The following is a 23,600-nucleotide window of genomic DNA, read 5'->3' as shown; positions in this document are numbered from 1 at the left end:
AAATTACTGAGGTTCATGATACATAGAGAAAAATATAGAGTACAGCTAGAGAACATACTGAGAATTCTCATAAGATAAATCATTATAGTTGGCATAGTTTAAGAAAAACAGTCTAGAAGAACAGGACACAGGGATAAGGAGTATCTGGGAACCACAGGTGTCCAGGGTGGGCTACAGTTAAACTAACTGATAAGTAGGAGGATGGGAGGATTTTTATGTCTGTGGTGCTAACGAACCAATTAAACTGGTAAGAGCATCTACTGCGTGTGCTTCAAAGGCTGCCAGAAGTGATGAAGATTGTTGGAAGAAGTAAACGACCCTCAGAGACCACCACCACAATTCTGTACGCATGTGGGGAACTCTGGAAAATGATGTAATCCATATGTAGCCTCATGAATATGTATGTATGCCCAGGGACTATATAAGGATGGCTTGTATAGCAATACGGGGACACACGTTAGGAGGAGCTATCCCCCGTCTCCCGGTGCCACAGTAAAGAATACCTGCTTGTCAGCTTGAAAACTTTGTTGGCAAGTTTGTGCCTGGAGTTTTCTCTGAATTAGATTTAGTTCAGGGATATGTTACATCAGTGCACAGCACTTAACACCTGCACTGAAGAGTGCTGCAGCAGGCACTGTACTCTGCTTCATCCCAACCCACAGAAGACAAGGGCCTGACATGCCCATAGCAGGTTTGGATGGAGCCTCACGGAGGAAGCTGCTAATTAATTATACCCAATTAGCACCATATATAACACCTCCCCTGCTGTCATTATTTCCAGCTCTGTGCAGTGACTGTGCCCATGTTTAAGGGGCAGGTAGCACAAAGGGGATAAGCTGGAAACTGAGCCATGCCAAACCCATCAGCTTGGGGGTTGATTTAAAATACCCTCGTGATGGCAGTGCCAGAACTGGCAGTCCTGTTAGTCTTGTAGCATTGGCATTCCCTGTCTCCCCCCCAACCCCTCTCCCCAGTGTGCAAGAGCTTTTGTCACATTGAAAAATGTTAAATTATTGAAAGATGAAGCACAAAATACCAGTTGGCTTTAATTTCCTTTTGGAACTTTTCCTACCTGCAAAATGCTGCCATAACCAATGCTTTTGTACGTAATAAAATGGTGTTATAAAAGGAAAAAATAAAGGTATTTTTAGCAGGGGGCTGTGATGTTGGGCTGAGTGCTATTTTTTCCCAAGGCACCTTGAAATATATTTTTTCTTACCTTGAATGCTGCCTTAAGCACTGAAGCTTTCTACCAGCTTGATACCAGAACATGCCAAAGAGGTTCTGTATTGTGAAAATTATGCTTAAAAGCAGAGCAGGTACTGATGGACCAGCCAGAATCCCAAACCCAGGCTTCACACTTTGCAGGAAGCCACCAGTTCAGAAGAAATGAGGACTCTGTCTCAATGCAAGTGGACCATGTGCCTAAATCAAGTGTCTGGCTGCAGCAGCACAGGGGACCCCTCACCCCACATGTGCTCGCCATGGTTAGTGGTATCTCCTCTTCCGCACATCCTGGTCTGCTGTTTCCCAGGGCTGAGCAGGAAGCACACACGGATATTCTCATGATTTAGCTCAGCCCACAGCCCCTCACTGAGCTCCAGGAACTACCCTGGAGGGCACTAAATTATGTCAGCTCCACCATTGTGGTGCTGGCATGGGAAAGTGGTTTGTCCTTTTGCACCTGGCCTGTCCCAAGGCCAGGCAGAGCTAACGCTCTGTAGAGGAGCTCTTAGCACTGAGAAACATCTGGAGAAATCCTAGCTTTGGCTCAGGCCACCAAAGTGACCTCTTAAATGGGAAGAGTATCAGCAATGGTCTTGCATCTGATGGGGCAGGTGGCAGCCTGCAAGCTGGGGGAGAAACTCAGCACTGTGGCCTATCTCCCATCACAGGGTGTTGCTGCTTTCTGCTCATGTGCATGCCTTATCCCCTATCTCCCTCCTTTACCATGGATGAGAAGCCTGTGGTTGGGATAAAACATTAACTCACACAGAAACAACCTCACTAGCAATGCTTCTTTCAAGGGCAGCATGCCAGCATACAGCATTGGATTGAGTGTCTTTGCTGTGCACTAGCACTTTTGCATGCAAGGGTCTTCAGCATGTAAAGATTCAAGATCCTTCCAGGCCAGTATCACCCAGAGCCAAAAAAGGGTGAGGAAGGGAGGCCTCCCAGATTCCACCTGTTTGCAGCACAGGGATTTACTGAGCCAGCAGTGGCTTTTTGTGTGTTTGGCCACCCTCCACCAGCCTGTGCTCTCAAAACCATATAAACTCTTGGTGGCCCCAAAAGCCTGCAACAAGGCAGTCTATAGTTGCACATGGGGAGTAGGGAGGGAATCAGAAACATAATTTTTAGGGTTGCAGCTGGTATCCAGAGGTTTTGATTAAGGCAGAGACTTAATCTACAAATTAAGGCTTAATCTACAAATAATGTCATGCATACAGCAAAGCTCAGCAAAGGCTGACTGGGGTGGAAAGGCACCCACTTTGCACACAGGCACAAGCACAGGCAGAGGGAGCTACTGGGTTGTGCAACCATGTTAAACTGTCTGCCAACCACAGAAATCATCCTTGTGCAATTTATACAGCGGCAACCTCAGTTTAGAGCACCTCTGGCACTGATACTCACTGCAGCTCTTGCGGAGGCTCAAGGGACTTGTGCAGGGCTAAGCTAACCTCTGGGACCAGCTGGCATGTTGTGACATGAGTTCAGTGCTTTTCAGTAGCCCTAAAGTTTGTGGAACAGAAAGGGAGGAAGGCCAATGAGGAATGCCAGCTTGGCTCCAATGTGCAGGTCTGCACAGGCCTGACAGATATTCCTGCATCCATCACATTTCAGTAAGGAACAAGCACAAGTGACTTGCTGGCAGAATGACCAGAGGAAATGGCCCTTAGCAAACACACATGTGGAGCAAAACCAAGAGCTGGCGAACACACAACAGGAAGATAAACTTCCAACAACACTGAGATGTCTTTCCCTTCCAATTTCAATTCTGTCTTCTTCAGAAAAATTTATTTTTTAATGGGTCATTATATATCACACAGACCAATATCTTTTTATATACTGTAGACATACATCAGCCTGTGAGCTGGTCTAATAATATGTTTTCAAATTCTTTTCTTAAAAAACAGTGTCAGGTAGAAAAGATTTCTGACCTACTGCAAAAGGCTTGAGGAAAAATACAGTAGTTAAATATATTTCTAATTTCCACAGTCTTGATTTGAAAGATAATGCCTTCCAATAGTCCGTAACAGTAGCAAAGATCTGTATTTGTGTGCACCCATGCACATAACAGTATGAGTAAATTAGATCAGCAATATCATCTGTAAAGAAATACCTTCTGCCTTTTGAGCTTCTCTAGGTAGGTGCATCATTTTAAAACCAGTGCTTTCTTATTAGAGATACTGTGGTAAGACCCCAGTACCATTTTCTTCTTGTCCCACACTTCCAATGTGTGCAGCTGTCAGTGACATACAGGGGATCTACCTCACTCTTGCCCATCCAACTACTCTTCCTAAAATCTAATACCCACTTTGATTACTTTCATGCTGTGTGGTTGGCCTCCACAGCTCTGTCCCAACTCAGACTTCTATAATGCTTTGAAACTGTCTGATTTGTGCAGGTGTGCCCAAGCGGACCACGTGTCTCAGGTGAACAGAGACTGGTGCTGTTTCCACTACAGTCTGTGATCCTGCCTATGGCCCACCTGGCTGAGAACAGTATGGGCTATGAGTATTTCCTTTTGCTTCCTCTGCAAGCACTGATGGCTTCATACCACAAGAGGTTTGAAAGAGGCATCATCCACTGAATGGGCTTCAGTTCAAGGTCAGTCTGAAAACACAGAGCAAAGCTTGCCTTACAGCAGAGTCTGCTGGATGCTGAAAATGACAGGACTGCTGGCACACCTAGAATAAAGCACTGCTCAGCAGGAAAGCAGGGCAGTTCTAGCACTGTGTTAGGGAAAAGTTGTGTTTATCTAAAGCACTTGACCTATCCTGGATCTGTGATGGATTGAGCTGCACGGTCCAGGTGATGGCTGATCCTGGGAGGCAGGGGAGAATCAGACCCCATTCCCAGAGGTAGGCAGGGCATCTCCATGTGCCAGACCCATAAGGCCAGCTCCTTGGTTCAGGGGAAATTAATGTTTTTTCTAAAGAATTATCAAGCAAGCCATCTTCTCTGACCTAGTCCAAGTGGTTTGTAGGTTCACCAGCAGAGGGCCATATTCCATATTCCTTCAATACTGGAAACTCCTACAGAAATTATCTCCTCCTTCCCATTATGAATGGGAGTCACAGGAAAGTCAACACAGAAACCTGGCACAGGAAGAGCAAAACCGTGAGGCAGAGGAAGATGGACAAACACTCATCCTGGTCAAGTGTGAAGTGATCAGAAAACCCAGGCGTCCACAGCAGTCAACTTCTCCGTAACATTAAGTAAGCCCTGCCAGCAGCCAGGCTGTGGTTGATTTCACTCTGAGGTGAAAGATTTTTCGTGGAGCAAACCCACCTCTGGAAGACACAGTGCTGCCAGGGTCAGGCCAACCCATAGATGGCTCTACTCAGAGCTAAACAAAGAGGAAAGATAACTCCCAGCATTTCCTAGCCAGGCAGGAAGACACACTTTATGCTCCCATTGACTTCTAGAGGAAACAAAATAAACTAGATTCAAGTGCACTCTCCCACAACACATTTCAACTGTCCCAGCCCAAGACCCATGGGAAGATGCCCTCAAGGTCCCAGAGCTTTCTTGGGCCCAGCACTCATCAAGAGACTCAGGAACTGCAACGTTCAACACAACGCTCTCCTGGCAGGCTATCCACTGAAGGCACCATGCCTTCATAGAGCAGGTTTTCTTCCTCACCAATTCAGCAGCTTCAGGTACCAATGAGGGAGTGCTCTCAGTTCATTATTTCTGCTAACTTTACTTGTATATAAGGATATCTTTCAAGCCTCCCTCAGAAAAGGCAGAAAACTCCTGTCTGGCTGGTTCTTTGGTATCATCTCAACTTCTGTCATGGTAGCACAACTGGTATTTCCTATGGACCATCAGCTATAATCCTGAACTGCACAAGACAGGGTAGGTTGAATGAGGAAAAGTTCCAAAGAGAGTAAAATGCCTTTGACACCTTCCAGTCCATTACAAAGCTCGGTCCTATATGGTCCCCCAAATGTTCCTATATGCTTACAGCCTTGCTTCCTGAGACAGATGAACTCCTGCTGTGACCACCTTTCCCCCTCTGCTCCATCTCTTACAGACAGTTGCTACCGAAGACTGCAAAGTGAGAGGGAAGTGATAAGGAACTCTTTTTGTTAAATCTCTTCTTCCTCTTCACTAGCAACCTCCTTCAGGTCCTGAGGTCCCTGCTCTGCTCTCTCTTTTACATAGGCTGCCTTGATCTGTTCCAGTTCACACAGTTCTGCCTCCAGCTCTTCCCTGTGCATCGACCGGCGGTTCTTCAGCAGTTTCATCGGGAAGGGATTTAAGTCATTGAAAGCAATGTTCATCAGCTTCCTACAAGGGAAAAGACAGGCCTGGTGAACCAATTTACTGATTGGTAACAGATATGCCAAGTGTATCCCGGGGAAGGCAAAGCACAGAGCCTCAGATTTCATCTCTCTGAGCTCAAAAGTCACCGAGCAATGAAGTCTTAAAGGAACCACAGGCAACTCCCCACACAAATACCAACCCAAACAAAACTTTAAACAGCCTCGCACTACACCATCTTTTAAGGTACCAGTGTGCAACCACCAGACAGTATATGGGGGATCAGATGCCAATTCTGATGGCCCCTAGGGGAAGAATATTCCCAACACCAAGCTCTTCTCATCACAGAAATCTTCCTCTCAGACACACATTGCCATGAAAGGTTGTGAGTGCTGCTGTGCTCCCAAATATCCCAACTACAGCTGAGAGAAACCCATCAAGTGGCAGCACAAGTTCCAGCTTCTGCAAAAAAGAAGCTGGCCCAGACTCAGGGGCCTGCTCTGCTTTAGTTGCCTTTGCCTGAGCCAAAAAGAGTTTAAGTAACACCAAGAAGTGGAAGTCAAAGAAAGACAAACTCATACATGTCCTGTGGACCTGCCAATGCACATACACCTCTCTTAAAAGACAGGTCAGGGCTCCATTTAGGCTGACCTAACAGGCAAGCAAGTCCAAACCCAGGATGGAAGCTTATCTACATCCCACGGTCCTACCTGCCATCCATGATCATTCTTGTGAAGAAGCGTAGGTACTGGTAGATCTCCACACTGTCATGAATTCTCAGGATTTCCTCCTCATTGTATTTAAAAATCGCAAGAGCATAGCGGAAAATCACCTGGAGGGTTGAAAGGTATTTGAGTTGTCAATCTTAGGCAGTTGAAGACCAGGCTCTCCTTGTATAAAACTTGGGGTGGGGTACATATTACTGCAGTATAGGCTGGACACTGGGCTTCTCCCAACAGGCTACGTTAGGGCAGGCCTAAAGAAGCACAAAGCCAATCCCAAGGGAACGGCCCTCTGTAATTTACAACCCCAGAGCATACCAGATCCTCCAAAAGGATAGGACACCACAGGGATTCCACAAGGATCCTCCAGTTCTCACTAGGCACAGGGGCAATGCTAGACTCCTTCAGGTCCTAAAGGTACTGCCCATCTTCTTTTTCCTTTATCTGTCATACTCTCAGCTTTGTCCAGGTCACAGACCAGAAGACACCATGGCCCGTCAGAGAGCTGTTTCATGGCAGGACTACCTGCTCAAAAGTGCCAGGGATCCTAGGCACAGCATCACAGACTAGCTCTGCCTACCAGAAGCAAGTGAACAGACAACACAGAGGCTGGGAGGCTTCAAGGCATTTCACCAAACAGGCAGCATAGAACAAAAGATTCAGCCCTCCATCTCTTTGAAACGTGTATGTCCATTGCCCTGCCATCATGTCACAGAGGTGGTGCAGATGGGAGGTAGACCTAGACTGAGAGTTTCACCTTAGTTCCCTCATACAAGAAGGCATCCCACACTCGCAGAAGGATGTCGCTGACCAGGCTGTCCACAAAGGCCACAAGAAACCAATTGAAAGTGATGAGTGAGACATCAATCCGATAATGCTCAAAATGAGCCATAAGGCGAGGCAGCTTCTCTGACAGGAAGTCTCTGAAGACTCTCTGATCTACCTAAAGTTGACAAAAAAAGAAAGCATGTCACAAGCATCCATCTGAACTACAGGGTTTCTCATAGAACAACATTTTACATCAAATGGCCAGAGCGCTTTCTCATCTGCAGGCAACCCCAAAGTCACAACTAATGCTGTATTTGATCATGTACTGAGGCAAGTACAACGAATATAAAAATCTTCTCCTATTCGCGCATGGCACTCCAAAGATAGGGTGCAGGTTCCAAAGAAACATCTGAAGAGCTGCAGAATGGGGCTTTCTTCATGCTCAGTTCATACTTAGGCCCTTGTTAAAATAAGCAAGTGTGTAATTAATAGGCACCTTCCTTCTGACTAACCTCATCTTCATGTAATTACTCAGGAGTGGTGCCCAGTTTCCTAGTGCTTAGGGATCAATTTTGCTGCTCCTGTGTGTGTAAAAACTTTGTACTCTCAAGTTTACAACACCTCTGCAATGAAAGGGATTGCAAGGTGGGTTTACTTTCCCGTGGAGAAATCAAACACAATGGAAGTTGACTGCTAGCTTTTAAACCTTTACTGTAAATCACCATGTCACAGACCAAGAAGATGTGAGCGTGCCCAGCTCACCTGTGATGTTATCAGTGTGTCACTGTAGTAGTCTGCTGGCATTAGGTTCTCCACAATATGGACTAGGCACCAGAAGGCACTTTCCTCATCTTCCAGGACCAGTAGGGCAACAGCTGCCAACCTGTGATGGACAAGACATGGTGAGGCACAACAACACCACCAGCACAGGAACTGCAGAATGCAAGACTCCTCTTGGTATGTCTTTAGTTCTATGAGTGTCCAAAACATCAAACATGGCAGGACTGCTGGTCAGAGAAGCAAGCGAACTGTTCTGCAGGCTTCTGAAGGAACCATGGGGCTATGGTTTTCTTTCTCATATGCTTCTGTCGGCAAACAGGGAGCATCAAATACAGAACTGATGTGACAAAGACAGACTTGCCAGCTAATGGGATGTTCTGCAGATCTCCTGAAGTTACCAGCGTGCTCATTTTGGCTATTTCCATACAGGAAAGAGGTCTCTCAGAGATACTCCGTATTATGGATACATTAATACTACGCGACACACTCCATGTTAAGTGACACAGCTCACTTTCCCATACATTCTTCTAAACCCCTTACCCTCTTCAGCTGCAGCCTTCTTTAAGAAATGAAACTTGAAGATTCCCTGAACCTTCCCTTGTCCAGACAGAACAATCCGTTTCCTCAGCCTCTCCCCATGTCATTTTCTACAACTCCCTCATCTCTAACTTCCCAACATTTCCTCCAACTCTTCTCAGCAATAGGAATCACCAGGGTGATTAAGAGCTAGAAACTCAGCCTCAGCCTCATGCTGTTATACTGGGACTGCCTCACTCAACCTCCTATGGCTGCTCCTTCCTATTCTGTAACTATGGAGACGCCGAACAAGTGCATCCTGCTGATTCCTTAATTCCGGCAACAACACTGGATGAAAAAAACCACACCAAATGCAGAACTCTGCAGCCAGGACAGAACTCTGCAGAGGCAGGAGCCTGGGATTGCTTGAATCACACCCTGGAGTACATGTTTACACCTTCTCAGTGAAGAAGCAGCATACCTGGCTCCTCACCTATTCAGTCCCTGGCAGTATCCAATGGCAGGATTGTGCCAGGAGAATGCCAGCAACACCCTCCGGAGCTTGGGGATGAGCTGGGAGGTGGGAGAGGAAAAATGTTTGTTGTTAGTCAGTGTGCGGGGCAGATCAAGCTCAATCTGCCGACAGGCAGGGTGCTCAGTGCTCTTGCTCTGCCGCAGCAGCCGCTGGTAGTGGTCAGGCTGACGGCCGCAGTGCCGGCTGACAATCCACCTCCAGACCCGCTGGCGATGCTCCACTGGAATGCCGCTTCGGATCAGGTTCTTCAGCTCTGCAGAGGGGCTTAGCTCTCCAATGCTGTTCCACCTGTCACGGAGGGGCTTCTCTACTACTTCCTGGCTCCGCAGGTTGTTGGACTTTATCTCCAGGGCTTGGATTTTGGCCAGAAGTTTCCAGTCCTCAACTTCATATTCAGGTACAGTCATAAACCCGTACTCATCGTACTCACTGGAGGGACACAAGTCAGAGATTAGTTCAAAGGACAGTGCTGGTACCTGCATCAAGGACCACTTACTGCTTGGGTCCATACCAGCTTCAGCCTGCTGACAGGTTCCTGTCACCCATGCTGGAGCAGAGGTGTTCCTTCACTTCTATGACAGCCACATACGACAGCCTGCCATGCCTACTGTCTCAGAGCCCTGAAGGCAAATGAGAGCCTGCAGCAACAGCATACACACACAGACTTATGTAACTTTGGTCCAAGCTACAGCCCAATCTCATCAGACCTCTCTCACCTCACCTGCTCCCCTGCCCCTAACAGATTATCTAGCTTTACCTGTGAACCTCCTCCTTACTACATTCAAGTGCAGACAGTTCTGTAGGAAAGGACTGCAAAGGCTTTGGAGCATGAGAGTAAAGAAGAGAGATCCACTGTCCCTTCTGATGTCTCCCTCTACACAATGCAAATCTCCTACTGACTGAAAAACACCAGGAGTGCTGAAAGTACAGATCATTGAGGGTGATCACCATCACTCCACAGGCTGGGATACTCATAAGACAGCATTATATTCTTGAACAGAGAGCAAGCCTGGCCTTGGTGATCCCATCTCCAAAATTACGTGGACAACCTGTGAGTCTGACCAGTCAGATTACATGGAAACTGCTACAGAACTGGGGTGCTAATTGAACAGGAAAGCATGAACACAAATGCAAGGACCACCACAGCACTGGTGGCATGGCTCTCTGGAGGTCTCCAGTCCAGTCCCACATCACTGCAGGATTCTCCCCAGAACCAAACGGGGTGATAGCAGCTTTGTACAGGTGGAACTGAAAAACCCTACAAGATGGAGATCCCCCACTTCCCAGATGGCCTCCTCTCCTACAGAAGAAGATTACCCTCATGTACAGGCATGCCATTGCTGTTATTACTTGCTATACTGTCTTCCACTGCCAAGAAAAGTTTAGCTGTATCATTTTTAACTTTTCCTTCCTACAGTGATGTGCTTCCATCAGACATTTTTGTGGTCTCCACACCACCAAATCAAACCAGCCTCCTCAGCCTGCACTCCTTGGTCATGGCTCCAAGTCCCTCCTACAGAAATGTCCCCAGCTCTTACTTGCCTGTACACTCCCCTCCACAGCCTCCTACAAGGGGGTGAATATTGCCATGCTCTTACCCCTCACCTTACAGGGTTCAGGTTAAAACCTTCTGCTTTTTCCTTCACATCCCACTGGAGTGCTTCCTGGATGAGGCTCCTCACCAACTCAGCATGGGAGCTGGGCAGGCCAGGCACAGCCTCCTGCAGCTTCCGCAACACTGTCAGGTACTTGCTCTCCATCTGGCAGTTTTGTGCTTGCAGGCAGGCACACTGATGGGGAAAAAAAAGAGCAAATGCGCTGGCTCATTCATAGTTCTTCCTGCATTGCCACTGTTCTCTATTGGTCTCCTCTGCATATAAAGTGAAGACTCCTGAACAGCAAAGCTGAAGGAAACACATCCAGCAGTTTTCTAGTCAGTGCAATCACAGCCATGAATGATCACCATGGTTTATGAACAAGCACAAGCTGCAGTAGCTAGCATGAGCAGATGTTGCTTATTGAGTGCAAGAGCTACTGCAGCACTCCCTGCTTTATCTAGGTGCACAGACAGCTATGGCTACCAACTGAACTGCATCAGTTGATAGCCATATCCCAGCCAGCTCAGTTCAGGACACAACCCAAAAGCCACCATGGCAGCTGAGTTCTCTGCAGTCTTTTTCCCTGCTCCTCCGACAAGTTATCTACCCCCCATTGAGCTGTACCCTGAAAAAAGAAAACATACCACTCCTGAGAGTGAGCTATGGACGTAGAATTTTCAGGATACTTGGTAGCATCATGATCAAAGTGACTACATGCCCCCCCAGCAGCCCCCGGTCCCATGGCACTGCTACACAGCCTTTCTCTAACGTAGGAAGCCCAACTGAGTTCAAATAACAGCAGAAGAGTCCCTGCCACCACCACACTCCCGGCACAAAAAGCAACGAAAGGAATGAGGACTGTTACCCCCACTCCACAAGTGGGGAACTGAGGCCACACAGGTGACAAGACTCACCCACTGTATCACAGGTAGCTCAATGAAAACTCCTGCTCAGTGGGAAGCAGCAGTTGAAAACAAAACCAAAACAGAAACAACAGAGAGAGTTAGGCTGCATATAGGGGGGACAGAAAGGAGAATGGTATACTCTTATATTACCACTTCAGTCAGCATTCTGCTTCATATTCACTATGCTGGTCTAATTACTTCCTCTCTGATGGTTATGGTGGTTTCAGGATCAGAGAATAGGACTAAGTTAGGAGGTAGGCAGGGTTTCAGAAGACAAGAAAGTAAACAGATATAAAAATGGTAGTAGTAGCAATAATAATAAAAGCAACAATAACAACTTCAGAAGCAGGTTTTTGCCCTGCTCCAGAATCCAAGACTTGGAGACATTCTGTAAAACCCAGGGAAGTAAAACACAGGTAGAATCAACAGTACAAATGACAGAATACATCACCACCCTGGCCAGCGGTTCAGAACCAGAAGGTAGGATTAGACAAGTCTCAGAGTAATCAAGCCATGCACACTTACAAGGCTAGAAATAAAAACAGAGCTTAAGAAAACATAAGAACACTGACCCAGCTGCAGGACCTGAGAGCACTGCCACCTAGTAGTGCCAAACCTGGCAGAGATATCAAGACTAGATGGAGACAGGACTCAAGACAGTCTGCCAGTTCTTAGGAAAAAATTCTGATTGCCTACACAGTATTGCTTTTTTATTTGCATCCAAAAGCATAGCCAGAATGCAGAAACCTGGGTTAAGTTTCAACATCCTTAAGACTGAGCTTTACAAGTATTTTACTGAAGAATGAACATGATCATGTCTAATTTGGGAAGAACACAAACTGGGGGGGGGGGGGGAGGGGGGGGAAAGTCACACTAAAAAACACATAGAGAAAAAAATCTTATTCCTGGTGTGTTTTGGACCAAAATCCATTACAGTGCTGGCTTTGGAAAGAAATTAGTAACAGCTCTCACCAAGGGAAAAAAGTCATTTTGCCTTACCTTCATCAGAAGGGCTTTTTCATTCTCAGCAGCATTTGTCAAGAGTTGAGTAACCTGGTGGATCTCTGAATTGAGAAACTGGTTCTGGGTTTTGTATGCTTCAATATCATCCTGCCACAAAGTGAAACAGTCACACAAGGAGAGTTCTTGAGGGACTTGGAATCTCCCCCTACTTCAGAGATTCCAGATGTGGATTATGTTAAGGACAAGAAAGCATCTCAGTAATTTTGTGTTCTGGGGAGAAGACAGGACTCCCCAAGACAAATATAGCCTACAAAGGAAGTCAAGGCACAACACTAAATCAAAATGTCATGCATTGACAAGGCAGTACTTGAAAATACTAGGTACGCTGCATGTACATGGTTAGAAAACACAGGGACATCTGGGCAATATAAAGCTAGAGAAGCACCTTAAGCAAGATAAAGAATATATGTGTTTTGTTCTATAAAAAAAACCACAACAAAAACAAACCAAACCAAACCAAAAACAAAACAAAAACAAAAACCAATCTGACACAAATCTCAGCCCCATAGCTGGCAGCAAAAATGAACACTCTCCCACAATGTGGTTAAGTGGCTCTTTTGGCAGGTCTCCACCCCCCGCCTAACTGGTCATTGTAACTGCATATAGTGACACACAATAGGCTGGATTTGAAAGAACCAGGATGTATTGGGAAATTCTTCACAAAAACGAGACAGGAGTAACAAACCTAATGAAGGCAGCGAGGCTGAAGCTGTTAAACAAAAGAAGGGCAAAGAAAGAGGCAGGCACTGAATGGTGACATGAAGTCAAACAAAACGAGCTGAGCTGAAGCTGAAACTAACCCAGATGCTTTTGAGCACACTGTTGGTATCAAGTGAACCCCTCCCAGCCTGCCACTGGTTTGGAGACAGATGAGCAACTAGCAGAAGTGTATTCTGTGCTTCCCACAAGGAACACCCTCTCACTGAACAAAAGGGCACAGAAATGGGACTTCCCAAATGACCCGTACCATCTCACACACCTTAAGGTGCTCAATCTCCTCCTGCTGCTTGTACAATGTCTCTACAGTGATAGTGTTGGCTTCTTGCAGGGGGTCAGATTGTTCTCGGGCCATCTGCTCTGTCAAGGCCATAATGACTTCCTGTTTGGCATGGTTCTTCTCCATCAGGAGCTGCACATGCTCCTTGAGTTCCTTGATATGGCTGTCTCTCAGAGTCAATATCTGCTCCAGTTCCTTCTTTTCTTGCTCAAGAGCTTCCAGTCGACTGGTAAGATCTGCGATTTGCCTCACTTTGTGGCGCACCAGCTCCAGCCTGTCCTTGTCTTCTGCTGCAGTAAGATACATGCTAGATATACGCTTCTCCTGCTGGGCTGCCTCCAGAGCTTTGTGAAGAAGTTTAACCAGTTCCTGGAAAAGGACCAGTAAGCCATCACATCACAGCGCTGCCCAGGGCAATAGCAGCACAGACCCAGTCAGTAATAAGCAAACAATGAAGGGTCCTCAGGATCTTGAAATACACTCCTTCAGAAGCAAAACTGCATGACCCAATCTTGAAATCACAGTGCCTCCTCAGAGGAGCTCCGCTCTCAGAGGTGGCCTGAAACGTCTCTGCAGGCAGGACACAGATGACTTGACTTTAGGTGAATTGCAGATGGACAAGCTGCTGCTCACACTGTCTGAATTTTGGCTTTCCTACAGTCATCATTCTTGGGAGGCCCAGCAGAGACCAGAGAGGCTGGAGATCTGGTCAGCAGTGTGGTACAACAGGAGGGAGGGAAATAATTTAGTCTACATCTATCTGTGCTACCAGAAGGAACCGTGGTATCCATTGTAACCTTCCCTCTGCCAGAGCCCTCCCTCACTCCATCCCACACAAAGGCACAAAAGCCTGCCCTGGCAACATGCTGCTCATTCAGGCTTAGCCTGAATCTCAGCCATTTAAGGAATCGAATCAAGGATGCAACTGATTGCCCAGCATGGGACCTGTCTCTTCTGCCTCTTCTGCTAGAAATGCTACCCACATCATTAGTGCAGAGCCTAGTATTGCTCCACGCTTGTGAAGAACATGACCATTCAAGAGAGAAAGCTCTTCCAGTGACCCACATGCTGACTTCTACAGTCAAATAACTTATTAATGGTGCATCACTGTTCAAAAAGAACGACTTGCTGTTAACAGCATGACTCGGCCTGACAGTTACTGCCAGTACCTATTGAGGACTGTAATTCTGCCATTCACTGACCAACAGAGATGCATGAGCAAGACACCTGCAGAGCACAGTCCGATTTGTTTCATCTCCCTTTTCCAGACCATCTGCTACCTGCACTTCCTAGCAATGGCTGAAGGACAGCCCATTCTCCCTTGTGCTGGGCAAACTCTACCACATACAAAGGGGCACCACGAGCAGCTTCAACTGGTCCCCAGTGAGTGCCAGCTGAGCACTTCTCAGCCTAACACCAAGGTGAAAAGCAGTCCCTCTGACCAGTCTCAGTGCCCTGCCCTTAGAAACAGCAGACTCTTCACCACACTCACCTTCTGTGACTTGACTTCCTCTGTGAGTGTCAGAGTCTGTTGCTGTAGGACACTCACTTTATCCATTGGGTTCCTCTCCCTGGACAGTTCTTCAGGCAAGCCTGAGAAGCCACTGTTCATCCACCTGGCTTTCCTAACCCAGTTCAGCCTGGAGTCCATTCTTTCATCCTCTAGGGTTCCTCCCTTAGCTGAAGGGAAATAAGATTAATTTACATGGAACTGGGTTGCTACTATGGACTCCTGACACTTGCTATGGGGAGACTCACAACAGCTGAGAAAAGACTGACACACAGGAAAACTGGCCTACTGGGATCCACAGGGTTGAAGCACAGACAGTAGGGAACAGCCACAGATATCCCCAGAATAAGAAAAGCTGTACTGTTTTACAGGTAACAGGTACCTGTTAACCCACCTTGCCTCCCAACAATCTATCTTGTGCACAGCAAATGCAAGTTACCATCACAGAGAAGTAAATTCCCAAGCATGTAGTCGAGCTGCTGAACTTAGCCTGTACCCATGCAGCAATTTAACATTTACCTTGAAGAAATAACAGCATGGGCTTGCACCACGGATAGTACTTTTGCCTCTGCAGAAGGTTCCAAAGGTAAGAGATAGACAGATGCAGCCTGAAGCAGAGCTAGAAGAGTCGGTCATGTACGAAGAACACAGGAAGGGACTAAGATAATGTGAGAGTTTTCATATCCCACGACAACTTGCCACCCCTTTCCTGCTAAGTCTGATCCTCTGCTAAAAGCCACCGTACTCAGACCAGCTCATGCAGCTCAGTAACAAGCACCTGCACACCCTGCCTCCACTTCTGCCTCTTGCTCCTCATCCGGGTTCTCAGGATGCTCCTGGAATTCACTGAAGGTAAAGACATTCCCACTGCTCCCCCACAGCTGCTTTGAGCCACAGATATTGTAGACAGTGTTTCTGAAATAAGAAGAGATCAAGACAGCCCTGTGAACAGGAGAATCAATATCACCACAGTCAGTGCATATTCAAATTATTCAGTGCCTTACTTCTCCTCATATCCCACCTCTCCTCACAAAACCTACCTCTTTCATGGGCTAGGAAAAGGAACTGTTCATGGCATTGGTGAATCTGAGGGGAGTGAGGTTATAACTGGCATAAACCAAAAAGGTGCCACAAAATCAGTACCAGCACAGCAACATAAATCAGCTGGAGATCTTTCCCCAGGTGATTGCGCCGTATACATAAACACGCCAGGCTGCACAGAGTGATCAAAGGTAACAGTAGAGCAACCACATCCCTCTCTTGCTCCCTCCCTCTCCTCCTCCTTTCCTCTCTCCCTTTTTCCTTCTCTTCTTCTCCCCATTCCTTTCTTTAGCACACTGCCACGAAAAGCTACAGTACAGCCAAAACTGCCACAATGATCACATCTGAAGCATTCACAGGTCCTGTGCTCTGAACCACATTTAACAACCTTGCCACAACAGACTCAATAGACTTCAATGCAGTAAAGAGATTCAGGAACAAACTGCAATCAGACCCAGAAACTGTTACAGCTGCTGTGACCAGCTGTTGCCAGAAGCACTAAGAGATGACTTTACAGCATCATGCAAAACCACAAATCCATGAGTATTTTCTGTAAAACCTACACAAAAAGGTGTGAGAGTTGCTTATTTCTACACAGATACTTTCCCTTCACCTCCTGCATTGTCCATCAACTGAAACAAAACCAGACCCTTGTTTTGAGGTCTACACAAGACACAGTGTCAGCTACTTCCTAACTGTAAATGAGGTTGGCACTTAAATACTGTTCTGCTTTTGCCTTGCTACTGTAAGGCTCCACCACAGAAAAGCAGACACTTCTGACTTCAGCGAACATATTGCCATGTAAGATCAGCAGGCCTTCATTCCCTGTAGTTTGCAGTTGGTACCCATCCAATAAAACTTTCCTTTCAAGGTTCTTTGAAAATACTGGACAGTGTTAATGGGCATCTATCACCAGCCTACAGAGTACAGGCACAAGCTGCCTAGTGTCCCTCAAAAGTGATGTGCACATGCATCACAGCAGGCACATGAACCTCTACTTACGCCGAAGAAAGCTTAACCAAGCCCTATAGCTGCCACTAGGATCCTTGCTGAGAGAGCTAGAGGACAGGAAAGGCATTGGAACAGGGTGATGGGAAAAGCCCTCTAGCAAGAATTTTTCTTTCACCTGAAATATCCTTCAAAAAAGCTACTTCATGGCTCTTCTACTTAGGCAAGACTCCCATTTCACACAACACGACAGATAAGGAAGGCACAAAGTGGCAGGCTAGTATGTCAACCACCTGCAGCTCTCCTCACACTTACTGTATCTCTGTCCAAGGGTGCTTAAGGGAAATGTTCTGCAAAGCAGTAGATGTTTGGGGTGCAGGCAAAGATGCTGCCTTTAAACCCACTCCTTCTGTCGGTGTTTTCACCAGAGGCAGAAAGTCTTCACTATCAACACCACCTACATAAAAACAAACCAGGACACAAAAACAAGTGAGGAAGACAGACTTTGGCTCCTTGAGGTAGCTTGAGAGTCACAACATTTTACTACAGGTCTACATTCCCCGTTCAACGGGCCAGGTGGAAAAAGAACAGCATAGCATGTTTCTGTAGTTTTAGGTCAAATTACAGAAGGTTCCATGTACCGTCATCTATTTAAGGATAATGAAGTCACTTCAACCATTTGTATATGAGAATGACAAACCCTAAGCAATCAGAGTTTAGCCACATAAAGGAATAAGGAAGTAAGATGTTGCTGCTCTTCTCCACCCCAGTTTTTGGTGTTTTTAATGTGCAGATAACACTCCACAAACACAATTCGTTACCAAATTATCACCTGCTATAGCAAAATGCCAAGTTACCCAGAATCTTCTAGAGCAGCCATTTACTACAGAGGGGGGGTTATTTGTTTCAAACAAAATGTGTATCTAGTCATAACTAAGCAGGTGCACACCCTGCTTGTGCCCTCCTCTGATCCACTGGACTGTGTACTCCCACTGCCAGGAATGCACATCTTATCTGACCACCACTAAAAAAACTTGCTTGCTGTAAATTTCCTCACAAGAGGAAGGGGATATCCCAAATGTGCACATTTCACGTGCATGAGGAAAATCAAGAGGAAATTAATGACTGTAAGATACCTGAGCATCTCCAGCCACATGCTGTGGATTAGGAAACAGCCCATTCACATAAGTCCAGAAGTTCCAAACATTGACCAAGCATTGATAGCTGGCACCTGCATTTAAAAACCTGGCCAAAACCTCTGCCCACATATAGATGAGGAGCACCATTCATCACAGGGGAGGCTGAAAGCAGAAGAAAGGCTAACATATGCAACACCTACTTGTTCTGCCAGCCAGAGGTTCATTGACAAGCTGTGAGCTGCCCACAGGAAATCTGCTTTGAGCATTGCAAAATTCCCAACGTCTCATTTGTAGCTGCTGCAGCCAGTACATCATTGCCTGATTGCTGATTGCCTGAATTAACACAAAACAGGAAAGTGAGGGAAGTAACCTCATCAGCACGAGATGTATCCCAAAGGGCTAACCACCACTTCAATGCACAAGTCAACAGAAATAAAGGCCAGCTGTGTCAAGCCTATGCATTATCCTCTGGTCCTAACACTGACCTGGGAGGACAGAGAAAATCTTCAGCACAGCCTTACTATCAGAACCTCAGTGGGCCGCTGATAACATGTTAACTGGTTTCTGGTTCTTTATGCTCCAAGGCTAAGCAGAAATGTCACAACTATTTCAGCCAGGAATCACCCACAGAGCTCCTTAAGAGTAATTTTCACAGAGATAACAACCTAGCAAAAGCTCCTGCTGGGCTACCATTTCAGACAGAGGAGCTCATTTCTGTTCAGCAAATTATATGTGGACTCTATGACTCCTTAACAATTTTAACTCAGCACCTGGTTCAGTTTTTACTCCTATTTTGTTAAACACCAGCCATCTCACAGGTAATGGAGTCCTAGTCTTGCCAAAATAAAGCAGGTAATTTAGGTCCAAATAACAGCACTTCAGGCTGGGAGGACTGAAGTGAAACTCAACCCATCTGAGCAGAGATGTGTCTGTCCTGACTGGGAATGTTTCATAATAGCCCCACAAGAAGATGCTGCCCCTTACCTTCAAAGTAAAAACTCTGCTTGGTGTTCTGATCTCAAAAACCCCTTCCCCACTTTCCACCTTGCAGTCAAAACTGGCGCTGGAGAGATCAACAGATCCCAAAGGGTTGATGTCCTGTGCAGTTCTGTAGTATAATAAATTACACTTGTTTTCATCATAAAAGAACCAGCGAGACTTCCAGGTCTTGATTGGCCCCTTGATGCCCAGCTTATTTAAATAGCCACAGAGTTTTTTTCTGGATGCATCTCTGCTGGGTTTCAGCTGTACATTTTCCAGCTCTCCAGAAGAGGAAAGCACATCTCTCTCTTTTGCTGAGGCTCCATTGCTGCTGTTACTGTCCGGATTTGACTCCACTAAATTGCCTGGAGTGGTAAGGGAACAAGCTCCACTTTTCAGTCCTTTTTTCATCTCTTTCAGGAAATAGAATTGTACTGAAACATGAAATTCTCTAAGTAAATAGGTAACAGGAGATACCGAACTACTCAGCTCCACATAATTGTTACAGAACCTGCAGCAAATGAAAAAGGAAGAATAATCTCAGGTATGGCTTACAACAAGAGACACTCACTAGCTTTCAAACTGCCCAACCAAGGTGTCAGACTTCTACTTTTGGTCACTGCTGCCTGCCTTCCTTAGCTCAGATGATCTCTATGAACCTCTTTTCTCCCTTTTTCATTCCTACATTATCCTGGACTACCAGCCAAGAAACAGTACCACAATTCCTTGACTGAAAAATAAGTACAGTCCATGGGCATACCAAATTAATAGCAATAAGAGCATTTGAAGCCACAAACGATGTTAACAGTTGCAGGAAACAACACTGCAAGAAAACAAGCTCTGGCAGGGCAAATACTCGGATCAGGAGATTTCAGGTAATTGCATCCTGGCATTTCCAGTAAATGTTCAGCTAGTATTTTAAACCACTGTGTCTGGAAAAGAATCCAGCCTTATGCTGCATCCCTATAAATCCTTTCTGTCAGTTGAGAATTGTTAAAAAGCACACATATCATGTGTTCAGTCTCCATCCAATAGACCTCATTTGACAGATTGTGCACCAGAGAAAGTAATTCTGTGATGCTTGCAAAAGAGACTTGGTTGCTTAGTGGCCAACGTAACCTGCTGGGTTCCAAAGAGAAATGCAGAGTGCATGAGAAAAACAAAAACAAGAAGGGATCTGTGGAGAACTTTAGTCCGTCTTCCCTCTGTTGAGAGGGGAACATCTTCAAAGCTGTAGACAACTACTCAGGTCTACATTCTGATGACTTTTGATTATATGCAGGATGGCAACTCTCCTACATTTCTGGGTATTTTTCAAGTGCTTAAAAGCACACGGCAGGTGTCATTTTTTGGTCAGAGCTGCAGACACCCATGGTCTTTGTATAAAGAAAGCACATTATACAACACTCCAACACCTATAAATAACCTCTTGCATTGTTTTTCTTCAGTAAAAACATGGTTTAAAGATCAATAAAAAGACTTCAGTTCAGAAAGTAACATACCTGAAGCAAATATGTATACAAATGGATTGTTGCAGTGTTAAGTTAGTGACAATCCAACCGCAGAAACAAAACTATTGGACATCACAGCCAGCTGTGTGACACCAGGTGAATGGAGATTAACACAGCGGAGCACACAGAGAGGTTGCCCGAGCTCATGGTTTTCTGCACATCCTCGTGACTAAAAGGCGGCTTACCCATCTCAGCGCTGGCTAAGCCTCACCATGTTTATTGCTGCCCCCTCCCGTTCCCACATTAGCTTTTTAGACAACTGCTGACAATGCCTACACTTTTTGGAAAGCTACCGAGCATCTTTTAGTTTATTCCCCTGACATCATGGATCTTCCTGCTGAATTCACAGACCTAACAGACCCTGTGGCTTTATGGCAGTACTAGCATAAGGACCTCCTGCACCATCTGAAGACTCCACCTTCTACCTCTTGCCAGCATGGTGTCCATGGGTCCACACCATGAACAGGATCTAATAAGCATTTTGGATTCAGGCACCAGGTTGAGTCATGTTACAAGGTGCAGAGAGAACCTTACTGCTCTCTACAACTACCTGAAAGGAGGTTTTAGTGAGATGGGCAACAGCCTCTTCTCCCCAGTAACAAGCAATAGGACAAGAGGTAACAGCTTCAAGCTGCACCAGGAGAGGTTTAGACTGGATATTAGGATCAGTTTCTTCACAGAGGGAGCACTGAAACAGGCTGCCCAAGGAAGTGTTTAAGTCACTGTCAATGGAAGGGTTCAAACCCCGTGAAGGTGAGGCGCTCTGTGATATGGTTTAGTGGTGGTCTTGGTCGTGCTGGGGTAATGGCTGGATCTTAAATGTAGGTTGATGATCTTAGAGCTCTTTTTCAACCTAGCTGATTCTATTCTGTGTCAGATCTGCACTGCAAATAACTAGAGAAGATCTTACCTTCTTAACAGCAGAGATGCCCTGAAGTCACTCACCATCTGTTGGTGTCCTGCTGCAGGTACCACGGAGCAGCCTCCAAACCAAACACAACGGCAGCAGAAGAGGGTCTTCCTCAAGTTCCCTTCCGTCCAGCCGCCGCCTGGGAGCCGTCTGGAAGAGAGACGTTGCTGTGCGCTCCGACACTGACTCAACGACGAAAAGACAAACCCTGCACAGCCCTTTCTGCATCTGCTAGTGCGAGCCGCACAAGGCAGGCCCCCTCACCCCGTGTCTGCCTCAGCGCCGCAGAAGCACCTCCCAGCCCAGCTGCACCAAGCCGGGGCACAGGCGAAGGCTGCCGGAGCCTGGCACCGCGCTGCGCCGCCGGCGACCGGGCCCTGGCACCGCGCTGCGCCACCCCGCCTCGCTGCGCCGGGCGGGGGCGAGCACCCTGGCTGCCGCGGGGTGGTGCAGGGGGCCCGCAGCCGCGGCCCGGCTACCTGCTGCGTCCCTTCCTGGCGGGGCGGGGCGGGGCGGGGCGGCACGACAGGGGAGAGGAGCCAGGGGGTGTGAGGCGGGGGACGGCCGGTGCGGCCGCGGAAACAGGAAAAAGGACATTGCAGACGGGTACCGGGGAGAAAATGATTCATCGGCGTGGTGCGGCGCGCTGAAAGCAAGCCAGAGCGGGGCAGTGGGGAGCGGGAGGTTCCGTCCGCTGGGCGGGATGTGTCCCATGCCTGCAAAACCGCTGGGGCAGTGAGTGCAGACCCTGCTGCTCCCCAGACACACAGTGCGAGAGCCAAGGTTGTGCGGCTGCGGCTAATCGGATAAGGCAAACGAATTTCACATGCAGAGGTAGTTGGTCCCAGGCGGTTGAAGGCTGTATGATCAAGCAGGGCCAAAGGGTGTAGACTGACCCCTGGAAAAAAACTCCAAAAGAAGTACAGAAAGGGAATAGCGGTGTCAAGGGCTTCCCTAATACAGTGGTGCAGATCCACTGACAGGATGGACGCACAGCACAGCCAGGCTCGCACGCTGTCAGGCAGCTGCGTCTCCTCCTGCAAAGCCTTGCTGGGCTTTGTGGAAATTGGGCTGGACTGGGAAGGCACTTCCTTCACCCTGTCCCCGGGATAAAGAGTCTGTACGGCTATGACTTTCTCTGCATGCAGTGATAGCTGAGCCATGATGATAATGATGTGACTCACTTCCGTTGCTCCCAAGAAACCCCTGAGTTAGCCAAATTTACCAAGTTATATCACCGACTTTAGCCAAGTTTAGTGCCTCAGCAGCAAGAACCAAGCGTCCAGGTGTCCAGTGGCTTATCCTTCCACTGGCTTACAGTCCCAAACCATAGGACACATGGAAATGACCACAGCATACAAACTCATTTTCTCAGTTAAGCTGATTTCACCCAAATTTGGGTTATACAGCAGTTGGCCATGAGACTAGATCAGCTGTGTGAAGTCCTTCTCCCCTCTGAAGCCTGAGCTGCCTTGTCCCCCTTGGCTACAGCTGTGTGGACCAAATGTGACTCAGAGTGTGGTAGTAGGGCAGCACTAGCCCATGTATAGGCTGCTCCGGACACACTTTAAAAGGCTCACCTGAAGTTCCTAAAATTGGTTAGTGACAGCGGAATAGACTCCACAACTTCGTTGAAGTTGTAAAGTAGGTATGCTTTATTCAGCTGAAGACGCACGGGGGATTGGTCCTCCAAAAGGCATGCGTACCTCAGTGCTGTTTTCCTTTTACATTTATCCTGTACAGGCATACATATGTATTAGGTTGCACAATACGCCTATACATATTCATATTCTATCCCTGCTTTGTATTATAATGAGCGAAAGGGCTCTCCACGCATGCGCAGTGCCTCCTGGTGGTCTTGGGCAGGGATCTTCAGATGAAGTAGTCTTCCTCTTGTGGGTAGGGGTCTTCAAGATGAAGTAAATGAGTCTTCCTCAGGCTTGAACTTTTTACCTCTGGTCCTCACGCGTGCTCGTTAGGAGCTGGATGGGTCTGGTCTATGTCCAACTGGTTTAATGAGCTATTCTCTTCATTAGGAAGTTCTGTCTTGGTACTGCCTGATAGGGCATCTGCTGAGCTTGTCAAACAAGCTGTAACTTAGGCAGTATCCCCTTGTACAACCCCCCCTGTTCTCCTCATTAGGAGGTTCTGTCCTGGTACTGCCTGATAAGGCATCTGCTAAGCTTGTCAAACAAGCTATAACTTAAGCAGTACCCCCTTGTA

General features: G+C 46.9%; 1 protein-coding gene across 3 annotated transcripts; it reads right to left on the bottom strand.

Moving 5' to 3' along the window:
- Window positions 1–2,990: 2,990 nt before the first annotated feature.
- On the bottom strand, window positions 2,991–21,775 carry TBC1D2 (TBC1 domain family member 2). Of its 3 annotated transcripts, none has more exons than XM_061342729.1 (14): window positions 21,378–21,775; window positions 18,960–19,467; window positions 18,176–18,308; window positions 17,152–17,293; window positions 15,626–15,762; window positions 14,830–15,017; window positions 13,320–13,706; window positions 12,317–12,427; window positions 10,420–10,604; window positions 8,773–9,243; window positions 7,746–7,866; window positions 6,973–7,158; window positions 6,204–6,325; window positions 2,991–5,520 (listed from the first exon to the last, which is right to left on the bottom strand). In XM_061342729.1, the coding sequence occupies exons 1-14, from the start codon at window positions 21,413–21,415 to the stop codon at window positions 5,319–5,321; spliced, it is 2,931 nt and encodes a 976-aa protein (XP_061198713.1). In that variant the 5' UTR covers window positions 21,416–21,775; the 3' UTR covers window positions 2,991–5,318. The 3 variants fall into 3 exon arrangements, with proteins under 3 accessions (XP_061198713.1, XP_061198715.1, XP_061198716.1); XM_061342731.1 differs by having other exon boundaries at window positions 14,830–14,997; window positions 15,645–15,762; XM_061342732.1 differs by lacking the exons at window positions 17,152–17,293; window positions 18,176–18,308; window positions 18,960–19,467; window positions 21,378–21,775 and having other exon boundaries at window positions 15,367–15,756.
- Between the last annotated feature and the right edge of the window lie 1,825 nt (window positions 21,776–23,600).

Source organism: Neopsephotus bourkii, unplaced genomic scaffold, assembly GCF_033783945.1.
Source record: "Neopsephotus bourkii isolate Nb327-2 ecotype Australia unplaced genomic scaffold, CSIRO-AGI_Nbou_v1 NB_1814, whole genome shotgun sequence".
In the NCBI taxonomy this organism is placed as follows: domain Eukaryota; kingdom Metazoa; phylum Chordata; class Aves; order Psittaciformes; family Psittacidae; genus Neopsephotus; species Neopsephotus bourkii.
Note: the sequence above shows the minus strand (reverse complement) of the source record. Positions and strands in the feature narration are given on the sequence as shown.

Bases quoted from the DNA above. Each gene is read 5' to 3' on its own strand.
- TBC1D2 (XM_061342729.1), bottom strand. From the start codon at position 21,415: ATGGTGAGTGACTTCAGGGCATCTCTGCTGTTAAGAAG. The intron at 9,244-10,419 runs GTGAGGGGTAAG...GTGTCCCTCCAG, and splicing joins TTTAACCTGAACCCTGTAAG to TGAGTACGATGAGTACGGGT. The intron at 7,867-8,772 runs GTGAGGAGCCAG...TGTCCATCACAG, and splicing joins TACTGCCAGGGACTGAATAG to GTTGGCAGCTGTTGCCCTAC.